The following is a 20335-nucleotide window of genomic DNA, read 5'->3' as shown; positions in this document are numbered from 1 at the left end:
TTCTCAGCAGTAGGAATCAGATCTAATCATCACAAAAATTGTATGAGTGCATGTGAGACTGGGCCTGATTTTTTCTGTTAGTGACAGCCAAGTGCAATGAATCCAGTGCTTACAGATGATGCCTAAAATATAGTTGAGTACACATTCATTGTGCCTTTAGATGCTAAGTCACCAGGGCAAATGATATTTTCCTTCATTACTGAAGTTTCACTCTTCCCTCTCCGGCTGTTAGTGGAATGAAATGGAGCATGTAATGGAACGTCATGTTCATAGGTTTCATCTTAGTATCAGCTCCAGGTCTGCACAAAATCTCAAACCCTACAACAGCTTTTCTCATATTCAGAAATGCTGAAAAAAATTGCTGAATCCTGAAGCCTAAAGAAGGTGCCCTAAATTTACTCAAACAAAACCCTTTACAGCTGCAAAATAATTACCTGCTTGCAAATAATCTGGTTATTTTAACAGTTATTATATGGAAGAGATTATATAAATTGAGAGAAAATATCAGCTTTATGTAATACCCACCTGCTCTAAATACATACACTTTAAACTAAAATTGAAGAGCCATTAAGGCCAGTTTTTACAGGTGCTTAGGTTTCTAATTCCCAGTTAAATTAGTTGGATTTGAATGCCTAAATAGCTTCAGAAATCAGGCTTATCATCCAAAAACCAGTTACACAAGACAATGCTGCAAAACAAGGCTGAAACAGGAAAGTTGTTCAGCATTCCTAGGAGTAGCTGATGTGGGAAAAATAACAGCACTAATGTCTCCTACAAACAGATATAATACCCCAGCCCCAGCCTTAGAAAAGGAAGACCACCAGATCCTGTCATGTGTGTACAGTGTGAGAACTATTATAGATAACTATTTCTGATAATAAACTGGACTCAGATAACTCTTTGTATTCTGACATCTGAAAGCACTTTTCAGATGTATTTTATTTGTTTATCTTCTTATGCTCTTGGAAACCCTTCAGAAGTATTACATCAGTTTTGTAAGTAACAGCAGAGAGAGCAAGTAAATGGGTAGCCAAAAGTCACCATGGGAAACCAGGGAAGTGCTGAGAGCACAAGCCAGGACTACACTGTACTTGACAGAACGGAACAACACAAAAACATCTGCCTCAAAACATGCTCGTTCTGAGTTATTTAAGGATAGCAGTTTTTAAGATTCGATGATGCCACACCAAAAACATCTCTGGAAAAGAATAAATTGGTCTCTTATGAGATATATTTGTTTTGCCCAAGCTTACCTAGCTCTGCAAGTGGAAGTTGAGCACTTCTGCAAACGTTAAATGAGGAACTGTAGGATCTGGACATGCAGCGAATGGTGCTTATGAGACATTAGGGTACCACTAGATATTTTGTTGTCTCAAAGCTTTCAGAAAAATTAGAAATGGGGCTGATATAAGAAGGCTAAAAACTGGCAACCCAAAGGGTAAGTAAGGGCAGAAACAGAGAGAAAAATATTTAAGAGCAGCAAACACAGAAAAATAGCAAGAGCAGCAGCAACAGTGGCACAGCTGGAGAGCCACTACAGCAGAACTGCAGTAGGACGGAGAGATGAGGCTGAGTTGGAATGATGGGTGGGGTGGGTACCATTAGCTGAATGTTAGCAACAACAGAAGCTAACAGACAAGAACTGGAGAGAGAAGCCCATCCAAAGATGGACAAATCATCTCCCATGTATTGTCTTTACGTTCATTTTCCTGGACATATATGGAAGGGAAGAGAGACACGAAAACCTGCTCTGTGGATAGAGATGTTTCACTATTAGAACTGTAGCAGGACATTGATGTCTAAATGCCTCAATTTAGAAATGCTCTGGACTGCACTCAAATTCAAGTATCACTCACCATGGTTTCAAAGGGAACTGTCACCCTCTGTCTCTGCATTTCTTTACTCCTATTAATTAATGCTTGGTCTGGTAAATAGTAAGCATGATTACCTGCCTAAAGCAGAATAGAAAAGTATTTGTGATTCCACCACAAAGGTCTGAAACTTACCTTGCCTAACTCAATTCATTTAGCCTGTGGCCTGATGCACAAAGTTCTTGCCATTTAAGCTTCAGGAAAAGAGGATTACATGCTTGCCTCAACAAGGGCATAGAAAGTAATGCTATATGGTTCAGACAGTGGATGAAAGGGAAGAAATCTTCAGTCAGCAGACCTGCACAGATTTTTACATAAGAAATCTGGAAATATTTCTAAATCCTTACTCAGCCACTAATATTTTATCATGACAGTAATTTTTATGTGCTGTGATTAAGTTAAATTTAACAGTAGTGCTTCCTTAAGAGTCTGTCTCTGTCCTAGTTAATGTATGTTAGTTACAATCGTAATGCTGATAGTACGTTTTATATAAAGATCTCAAAGCATTTTTCATGGATTTAGTATTAATGTTCTCTATCTGTCAAGGTAATTCAGAACCATTATACATCTTTCGTATATGTCTATGCTGAGACAGATCAAGCAAATGACATGCCAATGTTCACAATAGCACATCGATGTCACAGCTGAAAGCATACGCCAGAGCCCCCACTATAACCAGCACATTTCAATGCGGTGTCTGAAAACCCATCCAATAGGTTATCCAACTGTTATCCTATTTAATTAAGGCAGAGGCAAAAGAAATGAAAATCAAGTGTCACACACTGTATGCAGACTGAGCCCTTATTATAATCTGTAATGCCTAAATCCCAACCCAGATTTAACCACTAGACCATACCTCCTCTCTTCATCACCACTAAAGAAGAGAGAACAGGCCATGATTACAGTAATGGGATCTAAGTGTATTTAAATCAGCTGAAAATATATTGTCACATACTTTTTTTTTTTAATAAGACCATTCCCTTCCATAGCTAATACAATATTGGGACAGTCTTCCAAATGATAAGGAAAAGCAAAGTCATTCTGTGGCTGAGGCATCCAGAATGACATCCATCTGTACCTCAGGCATCCAGAAAAGTCCTAAAATGGGCTGAGAAGACAGTAATTTATATGGCATACTGTAACTTTTCACTGCATGGTAACAAAGCAACACAGAATTTTATGTCATGATCTGGAGGCTGGCTTACAGCAGGCACAAAGAGCTATAAATACCACATCTTCAAGTGGCAGACGGTCACTGGAACTGAAGAACTCAAAGAGTTTTAAAGCTGAAGGGATCTTCTGAAGAGAAATAATCACAACTTACAATGATTAATGCCAGTTTTGGAGACAGGTGCTATTGGATGATGTGAGCCCAATTAGCTTTCATTTCTACCCGTGTGACATCATGTGTTTCAATAATGCACTGCCGGCTTAGCCCAGTGGAAGAAAGAACTAATTTCTCTTTGTATTCAGCTTGTCTATTCCTTACCTCCTTGGCACATTTGGGCAGAGAACAGATTCAGAGCAGCCCAAGGAGAAGGACTTGGGGGTGTTGGTCGATGAGAAAATGAACATGAGCCGGCTTCAGTGTGCGCTTGCAGCCCAGAAAGCAACCGTATCCTGGGCTGCATCAAAAGGAGCGTGACCAGCAGGTCGAAGGAGGTGATCCTGCCCCTCTACTCTGCTCTTGTGAGACCTCACCTGGAGTATTGTGTGCAGTTCTGGTGTCCTCAACATAAAAAGGACATGGAGCTGTTGGAACAAGTCCAGAGGAGGCCACAAGAATGATCAGGGGACTGGAGCACCTCCCATATGAAGATAGGCTGAGAAAGTTGGGGCTGTTCAGCCTGGAGAAGAGAAGGCTGCGTGGAGACCTCATAGCAGCCTTCCAGATCTGAAGGGGGCCTATAGGGATGCTGGGGATGGACTCTTCATTAGGGACTGTAGTGACAGGACAAGGGGTAATGGGTTAAAACTTAAACAGGGGAAGTTTAGATTGGATATAAGGAGGAAATTCTTTCCTGTTAGGGTGGTGAGGCACTGGAATGGGTTGCCCAGGGAGGTTGTGAATGCTCCATCCCTGGCAGTGTTCAAGGCCAGGTTGGACAGAGCCTTGGGTGAGATGGTTTAGTGTGAGGTGTCCCTGCCCATGGCAGGGGGGTTGGAACTTGATGATCTTAAGGTCCTTTCCAACCCTAACTATTCTATGATTCTATGATTTTTTTCTAGCAATCAACCCATCTCTTTTCTTTGAGATGATGGAGCACTTCTCAACACTGGCACTAAAACTCCTAGTCCCCTGTGGAAGGCAAGGTGGTTTTGACATTCCTACATGGGTATCTTTCACTGCACAAATCTGACACTCAGAAACAGGGTGAGCCACTTGGAATATCTTCACAACAGCTCCTGAGCATCTTCACTGGGGGGATTCACAGCCACGGGGCCAGGCAAACCTTTTACATGGATGGTAATGATGCAACAGCATGAGAATGCCTGTGCAAAACCGTAATTCACATGTCATTTAAGCAAATACATCAGAGAAAGAAGCACTCCTGACCATCTCTCACCCTTAGCTACTGATTCCTACTCCAATGTCACTTCTTTCCCAGTGCTGGCACAAGCATTGTGTGCATGTGAAACGAATTCAGTGAGGGAGCAGGGAGCTGAGCAGGCAGACAGCTCATCCACAGAAAAAAAGAAGCAGTAGCAAAAGGGAAGATTAATTTTCACTCAGCTGCACTCACGGCCAGCAGAAAGACAGGGGTGGCAGCTCCGTGTTAGTTCCTTTGAAACAGCATAGATTTGCACCTTAGCAATGGTTTAACACATTAGGTACATTCATCAGTCCCTTTTGGATTCATCAAATGATCAAATCTGCCCACTCAGATCTCCTTTGGCATTAGCGACTGCATATTCTCTAGATTTTGCCTTATTCTTTTTATGAATATAGACATATTCCTCTTAATAAAGGAACAGAAATACCCAAAGAAAAAAGAGATCATCCCTGCCTCTACAAGAACACATATTCTTTCCCATTAAGCACAAAGTGACAGATTTCTGGGTATCTTCTGTATAATTTTGAGGAAGCCTTCAATCAGGAATTATTTGGAGTTTTTCTGTTACAGAGAGGTTCTATATCTTATAAGCTTATAGGCTTGCATAAATACAAAGAAACTGTAGACAGCAGCAACTGTAGCACTCACACTGGGATTTACAGTATGGATGATTACAAAAAGGCAAACATCTCCACAAAGACCTTGTTACTTGTCAAGATTCACATCCAAATTGTGAATAAGCAGTATGGAAAAGGGACAAATCCAGTAACTTCAACAGCTTTAGGTGTGTTTCAGTCGATTCCTGGGACATGTGGTACTGTTGTAACAGTTCTACATTCAGAACTCTCCTTTGCTATATCTGCTCTTCATATCATAAAGAATAAAACTGGTCCCACTCCCTTTATAACCCACAGTAACAGGACACGCACTGACAATTATTATTGCAACTTTTAATTTAGGTACCACATTTTTCTGAGTTTTTGCTGTCTCCCGATTGCTAGAGCAGTTGGAAGAAGTGTTTTGTTCTTCACAGTTGCTTCATCGTAAGGTGAAAAGTTCAGAAAGATTCTGATGTCAGGAATCCTGAAACTGAGTTGAAATGACAGGACATGATTTCATCATTTTCTATCAGAATGAAATGTTTGGACACTGCAGAAAATAAAAACATCCATTTGCTGACTTAAATCAAATGTGTGTTTCAAGACAGATCAAAATTATTTGGGATGGAACAAGGCAGTTCAGCTGGTGAGAGAAAACACATTATAATGTGGAAAAACATGGCATGAACTTGATCTTCACTGAGCCCTCAAGGCAGAGATTTATTTTCCCATTACAAAATTCAGCCCTACACAACCATATTCTAGGCAAGCGTTCAATCCAGACAAAATACCATTTGCTGATGGGAAAGTATTTTCTTTGATATCATTCATCAAACTATGCTGATTACATCTGGCTTTTCCTTCTATTTGTATCTTCCGAACCCTGAACACCCAAAACCCATGTGACAACTTCACTTGAATGTGATGTTGCACATTCTGGTTAGCTGGTTTAAAAGATCACTGCTTCTGAAAGAGGGGCTTGCTCTTGCTCACTCTTCTTTGTCTCCCACTTTGCTTTGCCCCACTGCAGGGTGCTTTCTCCTCCTTCTGTCCTTCTCCCTCAACCAAATCACTAGAGGAAGCACCAGGGAAGGGTGACTACTTGGCTTCTCCCTTTGACCAGCTGAGCTCTTCAACTCCATCAGGCAATAAATAACATACACCTCCAATCACCCTCAACTGGGCTTAAACCCCAGAGATCACAGGAAAACTGTGATTCTCCATACTTTCTTGTGTATCTTTGCAGTACCTCCATTTTGGGGCCCCATGCCTTTGACCTGCTACGTGGGTTTTCTTTTCCAGTTAAAAGCTGCAACTGAAAACTTGTGTGATCACATGCACCTAAGAATGTGTTGTAAAAAGAATATCAAATGGACTGCCACTAGCAATATGGTTGTGATATCTGCAGCACTGGAACTGTCAAGGCTAAACCAAGGAGCAGATAAAATCCTGGACTCAATTATCTCCTCCTTTTGATTTTTTACTCTGTCACTCCACTAACTGTAGAATTCAACTTCTCCCTGAAGTGTAAGTAAGAAAAGAAACCAGTGTAAGGAAGAAAAGAAACAGCTGCTAAAAGTTTAATGTTTTAAAACACTGTCTGCTTCAGGCTATTTTAAAGGCTCTGACACCTCAGTTTTCGTAAAGTCTGTCACTTGTTTAAAAAGAAGGCATTTTGCCACTGATAAAACCACACTAAGTGTTACTGAAAGATTTATTAGCCTGCAGTAATATTTTACAAGTTGCCAGGTGCATTGTTATCCCCTCTAACAGAGTCCAAAATGAACAGAACAAAGTGGGTAACAACCCTTCTCTCCATGAGCAGTAGCTTCCTATCATGTAGGCACAATCTGGCTTTGCAACTCCACAGCTGCTTGATAAACAGCAAGCAGGGATAAAACACCACTGCTTCACTCCTCACGCAAAGCCAGAAAGACGAGATGCTGCAGAGGACAAGCAAAAATGCCTGCCAATATTCCCAGAGCCAGAAGTGGTTGTAGAGCTTTGGGAAATGGGAATTCAGAAGGAGAAGCCACACCATAACATCCTGCACAACCCCATGGCTCGCCATTAAGTCACAGGTCATGAAAGAGATACCAGAAGTCGCAACCCTCCTTTCACTCCTTCTGTCCCAGGAGTTTGCTTGTAATATAGACAGAAGTTAGTATGTCTGCCTCCCATTTGCACCTTTAGCTAAGAAAAGAACAAGATGCTCTAGGACGAAATAAGCTACAGGTAGTTTGTTAGAAAATGACACAATTTTGGAAAACACACATATTTTGAATGGAATCCTCTACAAAATACACAGTGTATTACATAAAAGAGACAGAGAAACTGTATCCCGTGTTCCCAGTGTTGGCACCGTTCACTAGGTTACTTCTGGCAAGTGGCTTCTGGGCAGAGCTGACAATAATTGGAATTTTTAGTTAACTGATCAAACAAAATGAACCTAAAGGAGTTTTCATTTCAGGGCAACCAAAATGCAGATTTTCAATTAACTTATCAAATTGGAAACCCAAAGCATTGGAAAGTGTTGCTTTGGAGACTTTTAGGCTTGGTTGAGCCTTGAAAACAAAGGCCATTGTGAAATGGGAATGTCTTTTCAAAATGGCAGAATAAAAGACACTGATTTTTCATTTCTCCTAATTTTTGATTCAAATCGTCTTGAGAATTTGATCCACATGATCCAAAAAAAGTCTGCTCACCAATCTCTTTTCCATGAGGTCAGTAGGAGTTCTACAATGTACTTCAATGTTCAGAATCCCTTCACAGCACTCTGAAATCCTCACTTTAACCTTTCTGTGTCTTGGATTCCTCATGTGTGAAAGAGAGCCCACAACATGCCTCCATGTTATTTTTGGTGTGGTTACTCCGTCATGATGGACCAAATAATTTCAGATAATGATTTGTTAATAAAAATATTGTTTCAATGGACTAAATTGTGTCCTGACTTATTCAACCAAGTCCGGCAGGAAACAAGTTAGTGCAGAATTTGGTCCAGCTCTTTAAAGATCTTTGAAGTCTCAGATGAAAGAACTGAGTAATAAATGTGGTCCCTGAAACGAAAAGAAAAATGAGGTATCCTCATTCTGCGAGGAAAATGAGCTTAAACTCATCATTAATCAACACCAAGGAAACAGGAATAAAAGCTAAGCCACAAAGACGTAATCAATCTGCTAGATGCTACATGACAGATGCCTTGAAAAAAAGCAATGGGAAAGACACAAAGCAATTTAATCTTTCTTTATATTTCAATGGGCATCTTAAGCAGACTTCTTCTTCCGTTTTCTATTCACTACTCTTATGTCCAGAGAACAGAAACTCTAATTACTGTTGCACGCTGAAGGCTGGCCAGTAATTATGTATCTTTATCTTCATTAGATGTCTGTGAATAAGGCTTGAAATGAAACCGAGCAGGTAAACTGAAAACTCTGAGACTGAAGTTAAACTGAAGTTAACGCTGCTCAAACCTGCCTTCCTGCTTCAGAGCAGTGAATCCTAGGGGTTGTTTGCAGAAGCCCAGAACATCTTGATCTCTGACTAGTGATTTCCTGTTTTGACATAGAGCCTATCATTAGCATCGTTGTGCAATGATAAGCACACAAGCCTTTATTGGTATATTTATGTACTTATAACCAATGTTAGCTATTCACTTCAGCAGCATTACAACTTTAATTTCTTTGCCAGGGTTAGAGTTGAGCATATTTATCCTACAGATTGTTGTAGATTTGTATCAGACAAAACCGTTGCACAAACATCCGATGAACATGCCAAATAATTCTGATAAAACTGCAGAAAACAAAACTGATTTTAAAGGTATCTTCCAAATGATGTATTTGCTTTCAAATTCTTTTTATACAGTTAAAAAGTTAGCTAATGAGTGAGTTAGTGAGTGAAGACTTAGTCTATTAACTTCCACAGGGAAGACAAGGACCCCAATTAATTTCTTTCTGGTTTTAAACCTAGTTTCAATCTAAGAGTTTGCTATACTTGGCTGATTTATCAGGTTCAAAAGGGCTTCATAGAAGCAAAAAAATTGTCTCTTTTTAAGACAGCTAGACAGACACATTTAATCAGAAAATACCAACATGGTGCCTGTTCAGAGAAATAGAAACCCTGAGTAGATTCTAAAAGGGAAAAATAAAAAATGCTGGACTTTGAAATTGCTTGGGTTCATCTTGTGTGTAAGAAATTATCATGAAGAAATTACTTGAAGCAAGTCCAGTGAGTGTAAAAATTATATTTGAGAAAAAAAACCACATCTGTATAGAGAGTGCAAGAAAGATCATTTAAACCTGGACTGAGCTCTATTCTTCAATTACCCTGCTCAAAGTTATCAGTCCTTCTGTGACATGAAGTTACTAAACCTGTACATATGTCTTAACTCCCCAACAGGTTCCCATATGACAGTAACAGCCAAGTACCTACACCCATCTTTGCCTATAAAGGCAAAAAATGGTCACTAGGAAGAATCTCTTTCAGATGATGGGGCCCAGAGAGGCTTGCTTTGAAGCTGAATGCTACCCTTGGCTGTTTGAATTCAAATTAAAATGAACTACCATAACAGGGAGAAAGCTTAGCAATCCAGTCAGCTTCAGGCTAAAGCAACTTTCACACAGGCCAAGTCCTCAATATGGTGCAGTTCACAAACACGCATGGGATAACAGGGATTCCCAGCAGCTGCAGGGGCAGCCTGTAGTATTTGTAATGGCTTTGCAACATGCTGGTTATGTTAAAAACCATTCAATTTTAACTTTTATTTGTAGCCATGTCTCTCACTTCCTCTTCTCAAGTGACAGCCACAGATGAGTTTGTGAAAAGATAAAAGCTGCTGTAGACAAGCCAACATTTCTGTCACTATGCTGGAATACTTTCTACCACGTCTCCCACAATCACCGCTGCTGACCATGTCCTTCCACTACCATTTAGGTGTGTTAACCATTAACCAAGCTGAGCAGGAATATGCAGGACTTCTTACAAGCTTTTAGTAGCAATACTGGTACAAGCTGAAAGTTCCAAGCAGCAATCTTCCTGAGGATCCAGTCTGACCACATGATTACAGCTCTTAAAACACACTCTTGCAGGCTCACTCCTCACCACTGACTAGCACATACTCTGAGTCAGAACTAAGATCAGCAATATCTTATTGTTTTGCCATTAATATTTCAAGGAGGTTTAGGCTACAGTGCTGTTGTACAGAGTAAATCTACTGGTCAAATGTCTCATCCAGCAGTTTCCAGTCCATGACTGGCAGTCAACATGTCTCCTGTGACACATCCTAGTAGCAACTGTGACCAAAGAAAATTCCAAATTTGAAGTTTTGTTTTCAATACATTGTTGTTTTCAATACATTGATGGGTAATGACCAAGAAAAGACCCAAACTTTGAGCCATACAATTCCTGTTCCAATGTGGCAAAGCAACCTCAGAGGAACTATCTCCTTCTCTAGAACATCAGCTGACAATATTCCTACACAGCCCATATAGCTGAAAACTAAAAGGCAAAGGTAGAGTGAACTCCAAAAATACTTTAAAAGTGGGAAGTGACAGACAATTCCAAGTATTTGACACGCAGGATGAAAAATGTGTGATTTTGTGTTTGCTTTATTGCTCCACCGAACCAATCTGTACCTAAGTGATAATAAACCTTCATCTTCCAGGGGTAGAACAGTTAGGAAGACGAAAGAATTTGTGACATTAGAGAACAGCACCGGTTTGCAGGGCCTCTGTCTTTGTGTAATGGAGCAGAGCAGTATGATCCTACCTTAATGACATCTTCATCTGATGATCTGCACTCCACAGATTCCAGAAGATCAGTCACAGTGCCATCATCTTCCACGGAGATCACTTTGACAGGGACAGCCACTGTTTTTCCAGTCAGAATAGCTGTATTCAGGATCTCTGCTTCCTAAGAGACAAGAATAAAAGTATCTTTGATTAATATATGTTGCTATTAATTCACTAGTACTACCTAGATTCAAATTGACTTTAATTTCTAATGGCTATGCCAAGCACTGCTCCAAGTGCACCAGGTAGGAAAGAAAAATTTCCTCCCTTCAATCCCTGAACCAAACTCCCAGTTCTGATTCAGGCCTGTTAAGGTATTTGTCATGCCCTAATTGCTATTTCATGGATGCTCATCAAGTATCAGAGAAACCAAAAACTGGAGGAATGACCCTGCACCACATAAACAAGATGTACCTTGCATCTAGCAACAGTGAAATCTCCATCCTGAGCAGTTCACCAGTAACCTCAATGATCACACAGAATTCATGTCTTAAGTCTTGCTGTTTTACCCACAAAACTGTTTTCGGAAAGATTTTCTACAAACACTGAAATTCTGTGACACTATTGGACACATAATGTTAATGTTTAGACCAAAGAAATCCTGTATAATTGTTAGGGAACAAGTTTGGTTTGGGAATTAGGGATTATAGACTGCCACCATTTCAGTTAAACGGGAATCAGGCCCTGATCAGGTTTCTAGGATTATCCTGGCTCTTGTCGCCTAATGGTGGGCAAGCAGTTGTTCACAACCGTTTCTTTACCTGTAAATGACTCTTGTGCAAAACCATTCTCTCCAAAAAAGGAAGGATGCTGAGAATCATTTAAACAAAGTGAGCTCTTCTGTGACCTGTGTCACCAGTGTGGTACAACACTGCTGTGAAGGTTATTGCAAAATACATTCCTTCTATTTGATTTATCACTTCTAACTTAAAAGCACTGAGCTCTGATTATATGAAGATCATGAGACTGAACAGTGCTCTCAGTTACCTGGGTGGCACATCAGTCTCACATAGCAGATACCACTGGCTTGTGCCAAGATACACAGAGTACACAAACTGGTGCTTGAATTCTTTGGCTCCTAATTGCAAGATACTGCTCATTCCTGGGAGGGTCTCTGAGCTACTCAGAACTGTGCCTGTGAACCACGGACTATCCCATAGAACAAGAGGCTCTTGACTTCAGTTGGTTCTTGTGAAATAAAAGCTTCCAAAGCCCCCCAAGTGCTAACTCCTCATTATCTAAATAGCTCATGCTATGAGCTCTGAGGCTGACCTGATTTTACTTGTGGAAGACAACAAAGGAGGAGATTGAAACCAAGTTACCAGAAGACGATTCCCCCTACTGCCTCATGGGCTAAAGAGAAGCTGAGATTTCCCTCGTGTAAAGGACACAGATCAAAAAGACCTTTTTCCTATTACTTAAAGAAACAGAGGCACTTTATTCAGACTCAAAGCTATATTAAAAAAAAAAAAAGGAAAAAAGGTCTTTTGATAGCTGCTTTGCTAAAGTTGCCCCATCCTCAACATGAGTTTTAGGGGAGGGTGAAATAAGTTTTCACAAAAAAGGGAGCATAAGAAGAAAATCCTCTCCCTCTCTCAGCGCAAAAGCCCTTCATATTTTGATATCGTAATTCATACAAAGGTGAGAATATCTGCCTGTACCATAAGGCCCTTCTGTCTTGAGTGCACATTTGTTCCCAGTAGAGAATATATTATTCAGGAAACTGAGATCTCAGAAAGATTTGCAATTAAGTTTCCAGGTTCTTTTATTAGTTTCTCATCTGGGCTTTGCAGCAAAGTTACTGCATGCAGGTTATTTAGATACTTTTGCCACTCTCCTTTAGGCTCCACAGAGCTGCAAATGGGAGCAGCTTCAGCTTAACAAGTGCTATTATGCATTCTCTATAATTACAGAATCCTAGCATTAGGTCCTGATTTTGATGACATCTGGGCATGAATCTCATTTCATTGGGACTACCTGAGGCCATACCACATGCCTAGCTACTAACACCTTGTACTAAGCTGAAAAAACCTGCTCCCCCATGCAGGAACAGCTTTCTTCCTCCACTGACACGTTACAGTATGACCCTTGCAATTATTTTCTAATGCAATGGGAAGTTTAATAATCAAGCCTTTGAAACAGTGTGATTAATGAGGTCTGCTTACCAAAGGCAAATGTAATTTCCCCTGGTAAGAGCTAGTAACTGAGAACGGCTCTCACAAGCTCCAGGAATTTCTTTCAAGTTTCTGAATTTTCCAAGTGCTGGTTTTAGATATTCATAATACAGACTGCAGTCTAACACACCAGCTTCCTGCCGTTTTATGGCAACACATGCAAAACCAGGCTACTTAGGCCGTCTGCTGCATCACCACCACTCCCCTGCTTTCCTTCTCTGCTACCTTCTAAAGCATGGGCACAGCAGATCTAATCCACGGGCAATTCTGCATGTCCAGACTCACAGCTGGCTTCAAAGCTCAGTAACATGGTCTCAGGTCCTGCCTCAGAGCTTTCTATCTGGGGCTGCAGTCTGGCTTTACCCAATTGTGTGAGTAATCCCAATTACTTTAATAACAGTACTTAAATGCAAGGAGATGAGTGTATTCATACTTGATTCTAAGGCAAGGCAGCAAATTTATACGTTGTTTCTATCCAGAGTCAAAGGTTCCAAATTCAAAGGCTCGTAGTATTTGTCTGTTCTAGATCTATGTTCAGAAGCAGAGTTCCGCCAGAACTGTGCAGTCCTTATCACCTGAGACAGCGCTGCTGATTCTTAGGCAACCATAAAATTCTCCAAACCAGGCTTTGTCCCCTCTGTCCCCAAAAGAAATGAGGGTCGTGGGGGGCAAGAAGCAATGCCTGGAGGTCATACAAATTTCCGGAGTTCCTATCAGCAAGTACTTGTTCAGTCTCAGGAAAACAAATCCACCCAATACCTCTTCACAGTAAAAGAAGGGGAAAGCGAGCTGGTGATGGTCCGAAGGTGTGCTAACCTACACAAAAATAACTGAGCTGTGCATTCTGTTTGAAGTACCTCTGCATCTATGCATGTGGAGGATTATTTCTTTAGGCACCTGGTTTGCATCCCACCCTTCAACATCGAGGCATAATAACCATTTACACCTATTTACACAGCAGGAGCAGCGTAAAACACTTCTTCAGCCATTTGTTTAATGGCTAGAAAGGGCTTAGTGTTCCCCTGCTGAATCCATATAAAAATTATTTCATTTTCAGGGAACAAACATGATACTTATTAGGTACACAGAGATTTATAGTTCAGAGTCTCAGCATGCAAATTCTATAAATTTATATAGTTACTAATTTAAAAGTGTTGCTTTTTGCTGCTTAAGAGATAAAGGAATCTTCTGAAGAAATATTATGTTCTTTATCCATAACTAACACAGATTATAGGAGATACGACGTCAGGGCACTGCAAGATGGGAATAGCTACGCTTTTGCAAAGCTATAGCCAAATATTCTATCAGCCAGAAGCTGATTCCCTGAGCAGTTATTAAAAAGATGCTGAACTTTCTCTAACTATTATGTAGCATATCTCTGTAATTCGATCCTCCCAAGTACTAAAATGAAATAAGAATCAGAGGAAAGCATTTTTCTCCATGTAACAGAAATGGAAGCTCAGGTAATATTTATTCTCACATTGCTACCACGTTGAAAAAATAGTAATAGTTTAAAGAAGATTCTGGAGTAAGTGTTCCTTACCTACTGAAGAGATGCATATTAAATAACTGAGCATATTAAGCCCTCCAGCAGAAACATATTCAGAAGATGTACACAATAAGCATCTATTTAAGTGGAAATGCAGAACTGAATACCTATTTTTTATTTTTTTTTCAATTTTAATTTGTAGCTTCCCTGCAATTTAATTTCCCTTTGGACATATTTTGCCTTATAATTCCTGTGGTGAAAGAAAGGACTTTAACAATATCTTTACAAATCTTAAGGAATTTCTTTTTCTCCCCTTAGTTCTCTCTGTATTTACACAGTATTTCCTAATGTTTGTATTAATAATGACAAAAGAAATAAATACATGACTAACTTATGCTTAGCTCTGGGGCCCCCAAAAGACAAAGAAAAGTTTATAACTAGCTGTCTGCACCCTTTTCCAAAAGCATTTTTGCATGCTTCCACATCAGGTAATCGGTAAATGAATTAGGAATAAGTACACTGAAACTTTGAAATCTTGGACAAGTGATACAAAGGATTAACTGCCCATTTATAATCCTTTAGACATAAACCATTGACCGAGTTTGGATCCAGCCGCACCTAAATTCACCTCTGAGAAGGAGTTCAGAACACAAGGGGTCCTTTCTGAACCTCATGACTCAACGGGAGGGTGTCCCTGACAGTTTTGCCTGGCCTTGTTCTCTATGCAGTCAATACTTCAGTGTACTTTGCTGTTGGACCTTGTTAAACCACTCTTGCATTTACCACTGACCTTTGTTATCTCGTTTTATCTCAATAAAATATATTTCTGCTTCTTTCTTGCGAGTGAAGCGCATCACTCCATCTGCAACTCATACCCTTTAGAAGGAGAAGTACCTGTCCTACTACAATACACAAGGAAAATGTATTAAAGAGTCCCCACAACACTTTAATACATGTTCTATAGCACACAGACCTCAAGTTACATTTTTTACTGCAGTAGTAGAATGCATTTTGCAGGCAAAATATCTAACTTGTAAAATCAAGCATGTTACTTGTTTTCAATAGGAATATGGCTTTTGGGTTTACTATGCACAGGCTGCATCGGGAAGAGAATAAAATGCTCACTGAAATCTCCTGAAATCCAGGGCATGCCATCAAATGGGAATGAATGGCTGCTTGAAAATCCATCCCGTTTGGCAGTCATTAATACATTTCATTTTACTGTATTTTTTTCTTTTCTATTAATCAGCCTGTGGAGAATTGTTCCAGAGCACCACCTTGAATCCTTCTACTATTTATTTTTAAAAGACCCAGATTTTCTTCCCCCTCAGCTAGCAGCCATCTTCTTCATATCAGAGAATCCATGCTTCAGTCATGCATAACTAATTTCAAATCTTATTTAGCATCAAGTCTCAGAATTAAGAAGCTAAGTGACAGCTGTTTAATTAACTCCTTAAGCTGATTAGAAAGCATTACAGAAATCCCCCCAAGGAAGACTTTATAACTGTCAAGAGAGCCTAAGGCCATGTTAATGCTTCTGTTTAAATTTAGTAAGCTTCTAAACCAATAAAGTCTAACTGCTTGATATCCTCATGGATGTGGTCAAATTCAGCTTTTTTCCTCATGTTGCCGCTGCAAGGACAAGAAACAAAAATAACAACATAGAAGGGATTTGAAAAGGCAGAAAGCAGCAGCTGAACAATAAAGCAAATACATGCATCTCTGAAGGAGCTGTGAGTTCACACCATCTTGACACTCGGTTATACTGGATTAGCACCCAGTGCTGGAGTAAAGCTGAGCTTGCACCTTAAATGCAGAGTCATCTCCCAGCTTCTGGTTGCGAGTACAGGGTTTGTTCATGGGTTCTTTAAACTTAAATCCACCTTTAAGGATAAGATTATGGCAGCTGAAATACAAGTTTTAAAAGCAGCTGGTGGGGCTAGATACATGGGGGTCCAGGGAAGCTGAAAATGCTCCAAAGCAGATTTCCTTGGTTGTAAAACATTATTGTCAGCTCTGAGCTTGCAAACAGCTTGAAATAAATAAACTTTAATTGTAATTTATTTGCCCTGTGCTTTCCAAGCCTTTAGGAGGCCACCAAAAAAAATAATAAATAAATAATTCTTCTGGGTCTAAAAGTATAAAGGAACTGTGGCCAGCAATAACACAAAATAATTTGTGAGGCCTTTAACACAGACAGAAGAATTGCAAGTACAAGTTGAAAGACTGCAGAAGTATGAGAAACAATGGTGAAGCCTTAATGCAAAAATGTGAAAAGACAGACATGAACTTCGAAGCCAGCTGTTTAACGCATGCACCTTCAACTGTGCAGAGTGACATGTGAAGTCACTGGGAATGGGAGAGAGATAGGAAAGCAAATTAATCACATTTAAATTAAGCACTTGCTACTTAATCAGTTTCCTTTTTCCTTGGTACAGACAAGAGGGCTCCACAATCAGATGTGCTGGCACAAGGACCATCAACTGAACCCCAAATGTGTGTTTCTCTGCATAGATGCATAGATCTACCTGCTGACTCCTAGTCTTCCACACAGCTTGTAGGGAGGCAAAACTTGATTTTTTTAATAGCAAAAGGTGATTGCAAACCCATTGTTTAGAACGCAATGGGTGGCACAGTAAGTGTCTCAATATATATTTCTTTCTTTCTTCTTCAGTCTGGTATTCCATGGCAGCTCAGGCCATGGAATAGGGGGAACTTACCTCCAGCCATGCTCTTGCTCCCCCTCCACTGGCGCCCAGTCAGTGCTTATGGAGTGAGCAGATTTGGCAAGGGTGAGCAGTGAAACGAAAGCACATACACATACAAAGCACAGCAATCACAAATTTCCAGTTAAAAACAGAGAAAAGCCAATGGCTGTATTTTGCCATAAGGAAAAAGCAAGCAACATGGGACAACCACAGTGACTGTCTGCTCCTCCTACTGTCACACATGAGGCATTCAGGAAAAAATATTTAATCTGAGAGTGAACTTTTGCAAAGCCTTTTAGCTATATTTTTAATCATGAACTTTCATCTCTGTATAGATAGAATCTAGCACTGCTAAGTTTGAGGAGGAGGAAAGAAGAGCTAACTATGTAAGACATTGCTGTGTGTAGCAATTAGGGGAGAAGGCGCAAACAACAGGTAGGTGTTGCAAAGGAAAAATGGGATCATTAATAAACTGACCAGCAGTGAGAGGTCTCTCATTACACAGACAGTGATATTCAGTACAAAGCTCTAGAAGGAAAGAAACACATCTTAGAAGCAAAATAGGGGTGCTGCTGTACCTGCCTCAGTGAAGTGAGGCTGCGGGCGGCTCAGGCTTGTTTCACATCTGTATGGTGTTACAACTAGGCAATCCTGGCTTGCAGACACCACCTGTTATTGTGGTCCACATCTTTAAGTGATGAAAAAGCCAGGAAATAAATCACCTCTGAAGGAGAGAAAAATGTCTTTGCTTGTTGTGCCTCTTTCCCCTGCCTTTGTCTGTCTCACGTATCCAGATTGACATTGCTCAAAACAGGGATCTTTTTGGGGCATTTGTGCAGTGTCCAGTTCACAGTTCAGAGCTGAGCTCCAGCTGCTGGACCAGCTAACAAGAGATAACAGTTTTCTTTAAGGTGAAACAGCAAGCACACAACAAATGCAAGAGCAAAGTCAGGGTGGCAGGACATTGCCCCTGTTTTTGGTGCTAGCTGTTCTTTATAGCCCTGCTGCTGGGATAATGGCACACGAGGTTTTAATGTTTTCTGCAGTGGCTTCCCGAAGCAGAGGTGTGTAATTTTAAGCCTGTACTTTCTTCTGAGGATTTCTGGGAGTCAGCACCATACACACAAACTATCTATAGAGAGGGTAATGAGCTCTTTAGCAACAGGCAGTTTGTAACACTACCAATAAGCTACCCAAGCCATATTGGATTTCCTTGATGCTCAGAGAGCTGAGGAACCAAGTCCTCTCATGGGAGTTCACTTTCTTCTAGCTGTAGAGTCAATGCAAATTCTAATTTGTCTCAGGTTTAAAGTCCCTTTAATGCTTTGATACCTAACATTTAGGAGTTGTGTTTAGCATACTTTCGGCAAGTCCTTTCATGCTTTGATGTCTAACATTTAGGAGTTGTGTTAGCATACTTTTGGCAAGTTCTCCTTTGGTGCTTTGGTGGTTTGCAGCACTAAGTAGGCTACCATGATCCCAGGAAGCTGTCATGTACGTTCTCAATTTATCAAAGTCAGAGAGCTATGAGTCTGTTTATTGTCAGGCTGTGGTTCTTCAGAGAAATTGCTAATTAATTCACAGGCTCCAAACTGTAACTCCACGAAGCTGCGTGTGCATACGTGATTTTGGTCTCTAGACAAACTGCTTTAGCTGATACTCAACAAGGTTTGCTCTTAAAGGCAAACAAACAAACAAACTAGTGGAAGAGTTCTTTGCTTTTCCTAAGCAGGCTGCTTTTAGACATCGCTGCAGGAGGGAAAGGCATGCCTGATTGTCAAAGGAAGACCTTTCAAAGAAGCAGAGATGGGAGACCTGGCCTAAGGTACACGGATACGCTGTGTCTGATGCTGCTGAATTGCTAAGACTGGAGAGACTGGTAGGGACATGTCATGCAAAATTAGCTAAACCCAATCAGAATTTCACACATGCGGTCAGTATCTCAGCTCCTGGATTGATGTGCCAGTGTGAAGGCTCTTTTGATTCTCAGGCCTGCAGTTAGAAAGCCTAATGCAGAGGTTTGGTGCCTGCAAGGGTTGTGGAGCTCTGTAAGGGGTGGACTGTGGGATGTGATGTAGGAATTTCCAGCAACAAAATGAAAGCTCTAGGATATCACTTCAAAGAAGAGATGCCAAGGAGACTCTAGCAATGCAATTTAGCAGAGCAAATATTTGGTGCAACATGTAGCAGAACCAGAATGACTGGGGTCAAAGTGACTGAAACAGCTTTGCTTTCATGGATACAAATACGAAAAATCCCAAAACAAATCACTGCCTTGCATAATACACTGGGGTTTTAATTCTTTTTCTTTCTGCTGTCACTCCCAGGCTGTACTATGAGCTGCACATGAATCCTCCCCATCTTCCACATCACGCTGTGAGCTCAGTGGTCTAAAGGGAATACTAACGAACACGGTCGGGGAACCCTGTCCCCATCTGCCATACAGCTCCTTGGGGCCTGGCCAACATGCAGCAGATGAGAGCAACCCTTGGGATGCAGAAGTATCCAGCAGAGATATTTGACAGGGTTTTTTTCTGTCATTCTCTGCTTCCCAGAGCCAGACAGCAATGAAATCTGCATTCTTCCCTGCCTGCACACCCTGCTCCTCTCGCCTCCTGTGGACACTGCTGCCCCTAGGGTGGGTGACCAGCAGGGCTCTGTGCCACTGTGCCACCAGGCCCTCCCTCCTGCCACAGTCCTCACTGTCTGCTCTGGCCACAATTACAGTTCAGCACTGTTACAGCCAGCAAGTGACAAGATGAAAGAGAGTAGAGTCTGGAAGGGTGAGAGACAGGACTGGGAAGGAATCTGAGACAGATAATGGGGAAAGGGGTGAGGAAGGAGGGGGACTCACAGCTTCTCCAGTGCAGGTTGGCCACTGACTAAAAAAAATACAGGTAAGGTACTATGCCCCTTGTTAAAGGGCTTGGCAAAATAAAGTACATGTAGCCAGTGTTGCGATGGATGCTAGGCAGAGCTGAAGAGTGAAGCTGTTTTAGCAGAGACCTCCCTGCTCACACAAGCTGCTCTGCTATCTGCTCCCTTTCTCCCACATAATCACACACGGGATGAAGCCTGCTTCTGCACTGCCTGGAATTACTGATACTCTAGATTAGGAATGTATAAGTGACTCGATCACAGCAGCTACAGCAG

At 40.9% G+C, this 20335-nt stretch overlaps 1 protein-coding gene across 3 annotated transcripts in view; it reads right to left on the bottom strand.

Annotated features, from left to right (window-relative positions):
* The window catches only part of TMEM132D (transmembrane protein 132D), a 269350-nt gene that overhangs the window by 31760 nt on the left and 217255 nt on the right, over nucleotides 1-20335 (bottom strand). For all 3 annotated transcript variants that reach the window (XM_061355391.1, XM_061355389.1, XM_061355390.1), the window contains exon 5: nucleotides 10789-10932. In XM_061355391.1, the coding sequence (XP_061211375.1) occupies nucleotides 10789-10932 (144 nt within the window). The remainder of the gene's footprint in view (nucleotides 1-10788; nucleotides 10933-20335) is intronic.

Source organism: Neopsephotus bourkii, unplaced genomic scaffold, assembly GCF_033783945.1.
Source record: "Neopsephotus bourkii isolate Nb327-2 ecotype Australia unplaced genomic scaffold, CSIRO-AGI_Nbou_v1 NB_795, whole genome shotgun sequence".
NCBI lineage: Eukaryota > Metazoa > Chordata > Aves > Psittaciformes > Psittacidae > Neopsephotus > Neopsephotus bourkii.
This window is presented reverse-complemented; position numbering and strand designations above follow the sequence as displayed.